Genomic DNA, 14,217 nt, shown 5'->3' with positions numbered 1-14,217 from the left:
AAAGTCCTTTATAAGGGCTTTACTTCTTAAAAAGTTCTTTTATAATATAATCTATATACTAGTTATTAAGTTATTAGCGTCCTATTGCCGGCTATATCCTAAATCTATTATAATTAGCCTAAGTTAATAAATTAGCCTAAGTTAACGAATTAACCTAAGTTAACGAATTAACCTAAGTTAACGATTCTATTAAATTAGCCTAATTAGCTTAATTAGCTTAATTATCTAGCTACTTAGCTACCTAGCTACCTAATTAACTTATTTAAAAGGCTAATAACGATTTACTAATAGTAGTTTATTAATAAAGTCGAGGATTTATAATACTTATTTAAGTAGGTTAACTTTACGAGGTATTATTATTTTTAATTATAATTACTAAGCTAGCCTTAAGTAAAGTAGAGAAGCGCTAGTTATAAAGTAAGTAGTCGTACTCTACGTAGTTATATTTATTATAATTAATAGTATATTAATAAATACAGGGATCGTTAATTTTATAATTATTCCCTTTTTATAGTATATTAATATTAAGAATAGCTTTAATTAACGGCGGTGGTAGCGGTAGCGGTAGTAATAATAAGGTTAATAAAGTAGTAGTTAGAGGTAAGTATAGTAGGTAGGTAGGTAGGTAGGTAGCTGGGCTCCGGGCTCGGAGGCAGCGGAGGTCAAGCCACAGCCTGGGGGCAGAATAGCGGGAGCTGCTGGCAGGATATCCTCGCCCTAGAATAATCATATTCGACCCATCTCGAGCAGCTTCAAGTTTGCTCACATAACAACAAGTCATGTGTCCTCGCACTTTGTCTTGCTCCGCCAGCCCTCATGTGGTGGGACTACTCCGTACACTCACCACCATCCACAAGCAGGATAACGTTTTGACTGTGTCAGATTGGGCATCTTTTTCCCATTCGAGCATGAACACGTGGAGAAAGTTTCAAACCCATGGCCAGAGTCACGTCCGTGCCCTTGAGAGAGTTTTGTTTGGCATCCACCAACGGAGGCCTGTTGCTCTCGATTTCAATATCGGCGGCATCCCGGTGCCGCGTGGTCCACCCTCGTAGAATGACAGCCAGGGGTCAACTTGATGCCCTGCGATGTTGAGACTCATACAAGGGGTTTGCAGAGGGCATCGACATTACGTTGATTGCCGATGCACAGTTACTGCGAGATGTACTGGATCAGTGATCAGAGACTATACCTAGAGATCGAGATAAGGAGTCAAGGACTCATCTTGGTACTCATCTTGAAGGGGCATGCAATGCTGAACCTTCATCTGTCGGCCCCTGATCCGAACTCCGGAGAGTTTTCGAGAGAGTTTTCGGGGAAATCAACGCCGACGTGGCAGCGATGATAGCCATACACCGCCCGATATCGACCTGAGAGGGGTAGATATTATCCAAACTCAGTGATCGTCGTCCACGTTGGGCAATTCTCCGAGGGTATAGCTCAAAAGGGATAAATTGTAATTTGGCCTACCCAGACAACATACTAACCCAGAAGTACCTGGTCACCAGACTCAACTTCATCAAGGATATGGAATAACGCTGGTCGTCAACAAGAATTTCTTTTTGAGCGTTAGCCATGACTAGCTAAGAGCTTGCCCGTAGTATGATGGCCCTTGCCCTACGTTAATTGGGGATTGAAAAGATAGTACTCCGTAGGACGGGGCAAGTTCTGTTCATTGAAGTCTTCTTTGGCACTTCTCAGGATGATAGCAATCGAGCAGTGAGGGTCCGGAATGATCGGTGTATTCGTAAGAAAATGGAGGAGCAGATTGAGTTCATTGAATACGTCTATCATGCCCCTTTAATTCAAGCGTTCGTGAGTATCATGCAGGAGCCAGCTTCATTCTTTTGTTCTCTGCGGTGCACTGATTTTTGTTCAGTTTCTGTATTGTCGGATATTCAACTGACGGGTTGAGCATACTCAACTCCGACCTACATTCTTTGATCACATCTGATGTGTCGTCCAAGTGGCTTTGGCTCACGGCCCTCCTTGCGGCATCCCACTCTACCCTGGTTGCTGCGATTGTGATCCGCGGCGAGCTGTTCAAGTACAACGTCGGTGGCCTCGTCCGGACCTCCGTCGACCTGGGCTAGCCCATCATCGTCGTCTCGGCAAACTACCGCCTCAATGCCTTTGGCTTCTCTGCTTCGCGGGAGATGGAGGAGGGTTGGGGCTTCTCAACTTCGGTCTCGAGGACCAGCGGGTAGCGATGCAGTGGGTGCAGGAGCATATTGCTGACTTTGGCGGCGACCCTGACCAGGTCGTCATCATGGGCGAGTCGGCTGGTAGCTGGCCCGTCGTTGCCCATCTACTCTAGGACGAGGGCGAGGGCGCTACTGACTTGTTCCGCGGTGCCATGGCCTTGTCTAATGGCCCGGTCATGGTTGAGAGTGCTGAGAGGGCTCAGCCTTTCTTTGATCACATGGTCGAGAGGACGGGATGTGCAGATGCATCGGACAAGATTGCTTGTCTGAAGGTTACCGACTTTGACGATATCATGGCCTCCGTCAACGAAGAGGGAATGCGTAAGTTCAATGTCGGCATGAGTCGTATCTTGATATTGTGCTAACAACATACTTCTAACTGGTCCTCGGGCCTCATTCCCTTGCCTTGACATTGACCCTCCGTCCCGACAGGAAACACCTCAAGGACTCTCCCCACCGTCTGGCCGCAGCCGGCAAGATGGCCTCAGTGCCGCTGATCACTGGCGACATGCGCGACGAGGGCACGCTCTTCTCTCTCCTCGCTCAGCTCGAGACTCTCTCGGATGAGGACTTTGCCGATTACTTCCAGACAATCTGGCGGCCCAAGGCTACTGACGCCGACATTGCCGGCCTCATGAAGCTCCACCCCGCAGACATCACCAAAGGCTCCCCCTTCGGCACAGGCATCCTCAATGCCGTCACGCCTAAGTTCAAGCGCCTGGCCGCCGTGGTAGGCGACTTCAGCTTCCAGGCGCAGCGACGCAACCTTCTAGCACATTACAACGTCTCGGAGCAGACTGTTTGGAACTACGTCACCGACGTGAGCATCCCGTCGGCAGGCCTGCTGCCAGACTTCGGCGTGTTGACGCACCTGCCTGTGCTGGGATCATTCCATGCCTTTGACGTGCGGTTCTACATGTTTGCCGGTCTGCCGTATGCGTTGAGCAAGAATACGCAGACTTACCAGGTCACCGCCATCTCTTTCATCCGCACGCTGAACCCCAACAACCATGGTCTGGACTTTGCCGAGTGGCCGAGATACTCTGAAGAGGGCTTGGAGACGTCTAACTTCAAGGAAAGCGAGCCTGAGGTAACCCAGGGACGACTGGCGTGTTGAGGCTATGCAGTACATCAACGACCACCCTGAATCTTTCTTGCTTTAGAGACCTGTGCTCTTTTAATTGTGTTTCAAAGATGTCTCTGATCTCATTTGATGTTTACTGAACAGACTTCAAGTATATATGTAGCCACGGCGAGATTATCCATGAGCTTATTCTTCCTAGCCTGAAAGACGCATGTAGATAGCCAAGAAGAGGATTCGCGTGCGCCTAGTACTTAATATATCTATATCACAACTTACTTAGAGAGCTATCTGTTTACCCCCTATAAGATACTGGGTGCGGAACTATAGTCTATTAATAACAATATAATATTTTCCTATTTTATATACCCTCCTTACCCTATTACCACGCTTAGCTACACTCCGGGATAAGGATTAGTACGATAGACACTAATAATAGATATATACATATATACATAAATATTAAGCTCCTTAATTTAACCACAAGTAGTTCAAAACTTAGAGGCAGTCCGGGGGCAATTTTAAGCATTATATCGGATTAAAAGTCTAATTTAACTACGGTATATAACCAACTGCGCAAGGGCTAATTAAGGGCCTTATTTATAATTATCGTAGCTAGCCTAACCTATAGTTAGAACCTCTTTTTTATACCTACTATATAAATATTTATATAATTTAATTAATCTCTTTATTAACTACGGTTCGAACTAACTACCCTATAATAAAAATACTAATACTAATTAATAATTAAATTCTACTATCGTAAATTAATAAAGTATTTTATTACGTAAAAAAAATAACTTCTTAATACTATATAGAATAAGAGATTTATACTAATTAACCTTACGGAAGTAAATAAAAAAAGAAGTAATTTTTAAATATCGTACGGAATTAAGTAATCGTAGCCCTTTACTACTTATAAGAGGTCGACGTTTACTATATTAAACTACGTTAATTAATAAAACCGCTTAAGTAACTAGCCTTTTATTATTACCCTAAATAACTTTTTTATTAAATAACTTTTTTATAGCCGGCCCGCGATTAAAAATTAACTAGTTAAATTAATAAAAGAAAATACTTACGTAATAACTACTTATTTAATTAATTAATATAATAAACGAGCTTAATAATATAATATAAAAAAGCACTACGTAATTAAAAAAAGGGATTTCTAAATATAAATATTTTTACTTAGTAATAAAAATAACCCTATAAGAGTTATTAAGCTAAGAAATCTATAATATATAAAAAAGTTTATTATTACGAGGATCTTATAAATACGACTTTAAGCCCATAATCTAAATAACCTCTCTATAGCTTTTTTAAATACCCCCTAAGTATTACTTAAGAATATAATATAGGGGATAGTTTAATAAGGGAAGAGGGGATTTAAAAGTCCTAATAGTATTAAGTTAAGAATATTACGGATCTCGGAAATTAACCTAAAAAAAAAGTAGCTACCCTAAAATAGTCCTACGACCTCTTACTAAAGTTATTATTAACTTAAAAAAAAACTAAAAAAACGAGGATCTAAGGGGAAAAAAAAAGAATCCTCTAGAGGGCTACTAAAGGGCTTCTTTTTATATTAACTCCCGGCACGAGATTACTAATTTTAAAAAATTAATTAAATAATAAAAGGGATCGTTAATAAGTAATTATTACCTAACTATAATTAAGCTATAAAAAAAACTATTTAAAAAAATATAAAATAGGGTACTAAGAGGCTATAAAAAATAAGATTTTTAAAGTATCTAACCCTACTATATATAAGTAATAAATCAGTATTTTTAATAAGTTTTTAAAATTTATAATTTATAATTTTATAAAAAAGAGGGCTTAACTTCGTTAACTATACTTAACGGCCTATACGGTTCTTAATAGCCTATATAGCTCTTCTACGAGCTATTCGGCGTTTATTTTTAACTATTTTTATAAAATACTACCCTAAAGGAGGTAAGTTAAAAAAAGAAGTTATTTAGAGATTATAAAAAGTACGAGGCTTAAGAAGCTAGAAATATACGGGATAGCGGAAATCGGTAATTAGTAAAAATCCTAAAACTAAACTAGTAAAAATCCCGAGACTAATTACTATATCTTCTTATAGTAATATAAACGTCTACCGCTACTATTATAAAAAAGAACTACTAAAACCTACCCTTTTATACTAAATAAAAAAGAGGATCTTAGTAAGTATAATAACTAGCGATTTAAAAGGGTAATAATAATCGCTAAAAATAATAAAAACGAGAGTAGTAACGAAATAATAAGAAGAAGCGGGAATCTTTTAAATCCCGATAAATTCGTTAAGTAATAAAAGCACGGATTTATTATAACTAGCGCGCGGATTAAATATATCCTTATTAAAATTAAATACGCTAATAATTATTAATATAAGTATAAGCTAGAATACGACCCTTAGCGAGTTAAAATAAAAAAAAAGAGGACGAAACCCGATCCTAAATAGAATCTTAATCCCTTATAAATAGGTAAATATTAACCCGGACTATTAGGGGACGTAGATATATAAAATCGCGGATTAGCTTAATAGTAAATAAATTAACGTAGTATTAATTTATTTAACTAAGGTTTATAAAAAAAAAGGGGCTATAGGGGTAACCCTTATTTTATAAAATCGTAAACGACCTTAGTTATTAGCTAGATAAATAGTTCGTAAGTATAAGCCTAAGAATTATAAAAGTAGTTAATAAATTCTTCTATAGGCAAGGGGTATTACTAACGCAATTATAATTATAAAAGCTATACGAAATACTAATAATAATAATTATAAGAGAGGAATTCGTATTATAGAACTAAGTATAAGTTAATAGAGCGTATAATCGCTTTGACGAATTTAAAAAAAAAGTAAACGACCTAGATTTTCTCCTTATAATTACTAACAGAAATCTATTATCGTAAAAGGATATACCGGAATAAAATATAGTACTAAAAGTATAATAATTAATAATTCTACTTATTTTAATCTATAACTCGTTACTACTACTAATATAAAATTCGGCGCCGATTAGCTAATAAAAAAAGAGGTAAATAACCCAAAATTACTAATAGTACGTAGCGACATAAGGATCGTATATAAATACTAAAAATCTAGTAATAAATACGAAGCAATTTATAAACTTTAAAAAAATCTTCTTAAAAAAGAAATTATATTCTAAGGGGAAGTATAAGGTTTTATAAAAACCCTAACGATATTTTATAATTATTATAAGAAAGTCGGAATTAGGGAATACTAATACTATTTAGTAATTAATATCGTATTCGTAAGTAAAGCCTCTAATTATTACTACGAAGCGGTACGTAATTTCGATTAAAACGACTTTTTTAATATAATTAACATAATCCGAAGCCGCTTCGAGACCTATAATAAGAACCTAGAGCTCTTATTTAAGCTACGAGCGATTTCTTTTATATTTATAACTAGGATAATAGAGGGTAAATTATAAATAAAAATCCTCGAAAAGCTTATTAATTAAATTAATAAGCTAGCGAAAACCTAGCTAAATAAGGAGATAAATAAGTAGAAAGTTAAATATTTTTATACTATAGTTTAGCGTATATTAAAAATAAAAATAACCTTATACTAAGTACCTAAAAACTATAAAACGCTCTATTTAAAGCTAAGATCTAGCTTTAATATTAAAATAAGAATACCGTACTAAACTTATTTCTAAGCGTATAACGGCCCTTATTAATAATATTAAGTCGATTAAACGTATAATAAAAAAAGAAAAGAGGTTAAATATAGTAATCGTTAGTAAGGAGGCCTAAATTTATTAAATAAGTAAAGATTTAACTTATAAGTAGGGTAACGGAAGAGGTAATACTATATTTATAAAAAGGATAGATATTAGTTAAGTAACTACTCTAAGAAAGAGCGTACTAAATTATATAAATAATATAAAAAGTCGAGGGTAGTAAATAGTAAAACTAGCCCTCGTTAGTTTAACTAATTCCTTATTATATATAAAGGTAAATCCGGGGGTACGGAACTTAGTAATAATAACTAAAATAGTAGCCTAAAGTATATACCCCCTATAAAAAATTCAGAAAATAAAGAAGATCTTACCCCCTATACTAACAAATTAAATTATAATAAAATTAATAATATTAACTACTCTTTTTTTACCCCGTTAACTTCTAAAGGATATATAAAGCTAAATAAATAAAGGGTAATAAAAGCTCTTAATAAGTAGGCTTTTATTTATAAATAGTAAAAAAATGTCCCTTAAATAACGGATACGGAAGTAGCTAAAAGGGCGAATTTAATAGGGCCGAAGCCTATTCTCTTAACGATTAAAAAAAAGACGCTATTTTTTTTAATATTTAAAAAAAAAGAATATAGTACTAAGTAAATCTAGGGGTAGCTAGAGGGGTCCTTTTTATATTATTTAGATCCCTTAAATACTAAGCTTATATAAGTATTCTATATAAGTAAAAAATACGGCTTAAATAATTTCTATAGGATTATCCTAAATACTAAGGTATTGTAATAGTTAATTAAAAAAAAAAGGGTAATTCTAAGTACTATAAAAAATCGTATTAATAACGCTTAATACGTTAATAGTAAGTATTATAAAGATTAGTTTCGGCCTAGGTAAGGAAATCGTCGCCCTAAGTATAATAAAAATAAAAACGTACTTCGGAACAATAACTTTTTATATTTTACTTATTAATACCCCATTTCTCCTATATCTAAAAAATATAGATTAACTAAGTATTATATTTAATAATACGAGGAACAAAATCTCTAGTAGTAAGTATTTTAAAATAGTCGAACGATAATAGGGATATATGTTTATAAAGCTTATTAACGATACGAAGTTAATTAATTACCTAACGAAAAGTAAGCTTAGAAGACTATATTAAAGATTTAGGTACCCGTTAGTTACGAGGCTATATAACCTCTTAAAGTAATTAAGTAATAATAATATCAAAATAGGGGCGCTAGAATAGTTAATAAAAGTATATTATTGATACTAAATAAATACGTAGAGCCTACGCAAATTCAAATTTAAATTACGTAATAAGCTTAACTTTAATTAAGAAATCGTTATTAATATTTTCTATTTAAATAGTTAGCTAGTACTATATATAATTAATATAGCTATATCTTTCTAAGTAGGGCAATTCCTCTAGGATTTATAAATAAAAATAATATAAGTAGTTTTATAAAAAAGCTAGATTAATATATACTAAGGACCGCTAAATAGTATTAAAACCGACGCTAGTACTAGCTTTAAATTAATAGAATTTGGGGATAATACGACGGCCTACAGTATATAACTAAAAGTTATACCCGTTAAAGCGCACTATAATATTAAAAAAGTAAAAAGGGCATATTAATAATTAAAAAGGGCGTTTAGAATTATTAAAAAGGAAAATCTAGATTTTATTAATAACGAATATTTCTAAATAGTACTTAAATACTATAATAATACTATAGGGCCTAACGGACTTATACTAACGCTATTAGTATTTAGAGCATATTTAAAGACGACCTTAGTCTTATTACTATTACTAAGTATAAACTAACGAGCCCGAGTAATTAAAAAAGTAATACGGGTACTACGCGAGGTAAGTATAAAAAGGTAAGTTAACGAAGTAATTACTATACGCAATAGGCCTAATATAAGGGGTAATCTAAATATATTACTAAATTCGGATATACGAGTATAGTACGAAATTACTTAATAATAAGCTAAGCTATATAAATTAATTTCTATTAACGAGCGCTCTTATATAGTTACGAAAGATTATAACTAGCTACTTAAAATATTAATTACAGTAATTAGACCGTACTATATAGATCTTAATAAGGTAATTTCTAACTTATAAAAAAGAAAAGAGCTAGGGGAAACTATATAACCCGCGGTAAAAGCATAGGAAATTATCCTTAATAAAATCGTTATAATAATACTAATAAACGACGAAAAAGAGGAAATTACTAAAAAAGTACTAATATTACTAATAAGACGTCGCAGAAGATTACGACGGTAAGCCCTAACGTAGCAATTTATTACTAATAACGAGGTAATTAATACTTTTTATATAATAAAAGAGAAAGCCAATTTCGAGCTAGTAGTTAAACTACGTAAAAAAAGCATAATTATAACTACTAAAAAGCCGTATAAGGGATTAAATCTTATTAAAATAAACACTCTTCGTAATCGAGGGGTCTATTAATTTATCCTATATAACCTAAAGAAATATATAAACCTCCGCATATTTAAATTATGAATAGTTCGTAAGATTAAAGGGAAAGGAATACCCTAGCTATATAAGAAATCTAAATACGTAATTTAGGGGTACGGCGACGTTAAAAAAGCAACGCTACTTATATAATCGCCTATTATATAGCGCTATAACTAACGATTAATAATAGTACTAATAGTATTATTATAGAAAAAGGGATACGAAATTTAAAGCCGTAATATTACCTAAGCCTATATTTAATCGGCTATAGGGCTTATAAAAAAAATCCTAACCTATTTACTAAAAAAAATAGCTAATACGTACTTAAAAAGTACGATTATTAAAGTGCTTAAGCTACTATATAAGCTCGCAAAATCGGGTACCTATTAATAGGCTACTTACTACGATTTTTATATTAATTAATTATTAATAATTACCTCTATATATAACCCGTACTTACTAATTACGGAGTATAAAAGTAACTAATTTAGGATCGTTAAAATATAAACCGATAATATATTAGGCCTATTTAATATTAACTTTATAAAAAAAGAGGATAAAGAGCTTTAAAAAGCGGGCTTTATAACAAAACTAAAAGAGGTCCTTATAATAAACACCCCTCTAGTATTTAATAACGGGATTCTTATAATTAAAAAAAAAACCGTCGTTTTTTAATAAAAGGGGTAGAATAAGAAAATTAACCTTATTAATCTAAACGTAACTAATATTAAGAAGTAATATAAAGCTAAGCTTACGTAAGGGGTATATATTACGAGTATTTATTAGCCCGAGGTAACTTTTAATTATACTAGGGTAGCGTAAGTTATAAATTTAACTAAATAAAATATCGAAGTACTTAATAAGTAGCTTAAGTAATAATAAACGAATCTCGATCGAGGTCTCGTTTACTACCTAATTAACCTTATAATTAATAAGCTTTATATCTTCGTTAATAAGTTATTTATGAATAATAATAACCTTACTTCGTAATTAGGGTATATTATTATCTTAGCTAACGAGAGTATAAGCGAGAGCGAATTTACTATATATAGTAATATAATCTACTACTCGTTAACTAAAAATAAGTAAGTAATAAGAAGTATATTAATATCGGAGGTTTATAGTATAATTAACAGTATTAACCTCTCTTACGCAATTTTAATAACGCTAAAAAAGATTACTAATCGAATTAGCTTTTTACTTATTTTAATAGTTATTTATACTAATTCTTACTTACTATACGAATACCTTATTAAATTAAAAATAACGAAAAAAAAGAGGCTTATAATTAATATTATAGCCCTTAGGTAATCGTATAAAAGGCGCGAGATACTTAAAATCCGTTAAATTAATAATAAAAATAACCTCGCAAACGCTTTTATAAAAGTAATATTAAATAAAGAATTAAAGTAATTCGTAAGTAATAAAAAAGTTATTATACGAATAGAGGGATAAGTTATATAAAAAGAGTAAAAAAAAGGGGGAAAAGGAAATAACTTAGTAAACGGGCCTAAGGTCGAATTATACCTCTAACCGTAGTAATTAAATTAATAAAAAAAAAAAGAAAGTTAGTATTAAATTAGAAGTCTAATTCGACTATAGTATATAGCCGACTACGTAGGGGCTAATTAAGGGCCCTATTTACGATTATTATAGCTAGCCTAACTTATAGTTAGAACCTCTTTTTTATACTTACTACGCAGATATTTATATAGTTTAATTAATCTCTTTGTTAACTACGGTTCGAACTAACTACCCTATAATAGGGATACTAATATATTAAGAAATTCATAACTCAACTTAGGCCGCTAGCGGCTAGGCTTTACGCCGTTTTAAATTACCATTCCGACAACGGGATTCAAACTCGACATTAATTTATTCTAATGCTAGATTGTAGCTATATTCAGATACGATTCCTGTGTAATGAGAGTTCATGATAAAGTCTAATTGAAAGTCTAATGATTCAGAAATAGAAGGCTAGGTCTGTCTGTCCAAACATCCAGTTATGTACAGTAATTACCAGAAACACAAGGGAATGAGTGAGCCTCGATGTCGACTAGAGTCCGGATGACTACGCGCGGCAAAGACGTCCAACGGAGTCTTCTTGCCACTTATCGCTTCCCACACAAGTTGGGCAGTAGAAGAGCTCACCAGGGTCGTAGTACTCCTTGATGCACTGAAGCCTGTTGTAGTTGGCGCCATAGTAATCCACCTTCCAGTCCGGGTCAAAAGCATCACCCTCATTCATGTACGCTCCCATGTTCAGAGCCAAGATCTTCATAGCGCCAATCTTATTGAACGTGACGTCGTCGTGAACCTCCTTGAAGCGGGCATCGCTGACGCCGGGGCTGAGAATACGCGCGACAGACTGGTGCAAGACGGCCGTACGCCAGGCGGGGAGAACGGCGGAGTACTCCTGAGCTGCGTCGGCCCAGACTTGGCCACCAGAGACGATGGAGATGACATTTGTGACGTATTCGCCCGTCTTTCCGGCCAGCGTCTCGACTAGACCACGGACGTTTGTGAAGTTACTGACGGCGTCCGTATCCAGGAGGCGAGATCCAGAGGCGGCCATGAGGCCGACGGGGTTGTTATCGGCGCTAACCTCCTGGAAGAAGGTCCAGTAGTCGTCATAAGTTACATAGCTCGAATTTACAAAGAGGGTGTCGTTGAACTTGTAAATCTTGTCGAGAAGGCTCTTGCCAGCGGCTTCTGCTTCCTCGGCGGTCTTGTTGAACACGTAGACGGCATGGGAATATGCCGTGGTGTAGTTGTTGAAGGAAGCAGACTGGCCGTCGGTCTGCCAGTGGCTATAGCCGGCAAAACCAGACTCCACCAACTCCGGGATCGAGGTGTAAAGAGTTGCAAGCGCATCCAGAAAAGCGGTTTTGGGGGCTCCGGTAGGGGCCGCGAACTGGAGGTTCTGAACGGCCACGGTGACCTGCGGATACGTCTTGACCGTAGTTGACACGACGACACCGTAGGAGCTGGGACCTCCGCCACGGATGGCATAGTAAAGGTCCTGGTGCTGGCAAGCGTTGACCGTGACAGCAGTGCCGTTGGCAAGGATGAGCTCAGCCTCAAGCACCTGGTCAGCGCCGAGACCGAAAGTATGGCTGGCCGGGCCATGGCCGCCGCCCTGCATCCACCCTCCCGTGCTGCAGACGGTCGAGCTTCCTCCACCCACGACGACGACGTTGTTTTCCTTTGCGGCCGCGTAGCTCTCTCCCCACATGTACGCGCCGGCAAGCTTCATGGCGCTGCCGGTTCATCCTGAGGCTGTGCAGCCGGTGGAGGACTGGAAAGTGGTTTGCGGGGTGATGCCGTTGCGGAAGTAACGAAGCCAAATTTCTAAGCCGCCGAAGCCGTCGCTGCGGCCGAGTACGTCGTGCCCGGTGCTCTTGATCACGACTCTCAGGTTCTTCTCCTCTGCGAACTTGAGAGCTGCGACGATGTCGTCGGTCTCTGTCACGTTCACGGCGTATACAGGGTTCGTGCCGAGGGTACAAGAGCCTCCTCCGGCGGTCGAGTTCGTTGTAGGTTGAACGGGAGGGCATGTGATGTTCAGGGGGTAGTCCAGGCCGACCGGGTGCGATGACATCCATTCTCCCTTGTACCAGTCCACCATGACACTGGCGCACAACGTTGCGTCATAATTAGGACCTGGGTAACAAGAGATGGCGACCGGTTTGGTCGCTATGAGCTTCCCCGAGAGAGTAGCGTTGAACTGCTGCCAGTCACTTGTAGATGGCCAGCAAGCGTCATTTGGTGCCTGTTGCAAAATGCCGTCCGAAGCGGCCTTGTATCAGTCCATCTGAGACGAATAGTCGGGATGTTGAATTGATCCATCTTGGCGGAGGAACATAGACTTACACACTTGCATGAACTATTCGTAGCGATGGCACCAAATGCAAAGTTAAGTGCAGAAAGCGCCCGTATCAAGTTGTTTCGTAACATTTTCGATTTCTGCCGTGGAGGTGCCAAGAACTGCAACGATGAACAAACTTAAAGAAGGTTTCGGTCCCAGGTGAGGAGTGTGATATCAGAGAGCTGGGAGATAAACCAGATATAGTCCTGTCGATATTCTCATTGCCATCTACGGACAAGTTCTTATCCGTCTGCTAGCCAGGTCACGAGCCATGTCTTGTGCAAGCTAGGCATTTTCGATGCCGAACAACCGGTCAAATTTTGGATACGCCTCATTGGGTTGAAGTCATGACAACCACCCGAGTGCTAACACGAAGGCGAAGACGAGGCCGCGGATCGCGGTCAATGTGCGGACATTGTGCAAGACCATTGGCTAGGAGCTAGTGGCTATGGGGGTCGTAATAAGCTCTATGTGTGGCTGAGGACAGGGGAAGCGAGAGCGAGGACGAGTCACGAGAGCGAGTTGGCTCCTTAGTGACTGACTAAGTACGTGATTTGCATGGAGAAGTAGAAGATCACCCTACCTTTCATCTCCCTAGCCACTGCTTTAGGGGACGTTCTTGTGGGGCACTTCCGAGGTGACTCTTCTGTGGCGATGGTTGAACTCGATGAACTAAGAAACGGATCTTTTTAGAGAAACATCTTGATACCAAATGTAGCACCAGTTTTGTTCACGCGTCACACCAAAACTTACACGACCTCCCAGCATATCAGCAAGACTTCGTAGTCCAATGTTCATGGACGAAGAAGGGAAGAAAACATGCTAAGTATTCTGATCCAGAAGGACTTCTTCGA

General features: G+C 37.1%; 3 protein-coding genes across 3 annotated transcripts; 2 read left to right on the top strand and 1 right to left on the bottom strand.

Moving 5' to 3' along the window:
• Positions 1-1,755: 1,755 nt before the first annotated feature.
• Positions 1,756-2,093, top strand: CLUP02_06599 (uncharacterized protein; the record flags this gene model as incomplete). Its single annotated transcript, XM_049285598.1, has 2 exons — positions 1,756-1,811; positions 1,880-2,093. 2 exons carry the CDS (start codon positions 1,756-1,758, stop codon positions 2,091-2,093), a joined length of 270 nt encoding a protein of 89 aa, XP_049142741.1.
• A 116-nt stretch (positions 2,094-2,209) lies between these two features.
• On the top strand, positions 2,210-3,321 carry CLUP02_06598 (carotenoid ester lipase; the record flags this gene model as incomplete). Its single annotated transcript, XM_049285597.1, has 3 exons — positions 2,210-2,260; positions 2,318-2,562; positions 2,637-3,321. The coding sequence occupies 3 exons, from the start codon at positions 2,210-2,212 to the stop codon at positions 3,319-3,321; spliced, it is 981 nt and encodes a 326-aa protein (XP_049142740.1).
• Positions 3,322-11,566: 8,245 nt separating this feature from the next.
• On the bottom strand, positions 11,567-13,452 carry CLUP02_06597 (uncharacterized protein; the record flags this gene model as incomplete). Its single annotated transcript, XM_049285596.1, has 3 exons — positions 11,567-12,755; positions 12,795-13,294; positions 13,369-13,452. 3 exons carry the CDS (start codon positions 13,450-13,452, stop codon positions 11,567-11,569), a joined length of 1,773 nt encoding a protein of 590 aa, XP_049142739.1.
• Positions 13,453-14,217: the final 765 nt, after the last annotated feature.

This window comes from Colletotrichum lupini, chromosome 3, assembly GCF_023278565.1.
Source record: "Colletotrichum lupini chromosome 3, complete sequence".
Lineage (NCBI taxonomy): Eukaryota > Fungi > Ascomycota > Sordariomycetes > Glomerellales > Glomerellaceae > Colletotrichum > Colletotrichum lupini.
The sequence above is the reverse complement of the archived record's forward strand: the minus strand, read 5'-3'. Positions and strand labels throughout refer to the sequence as shown.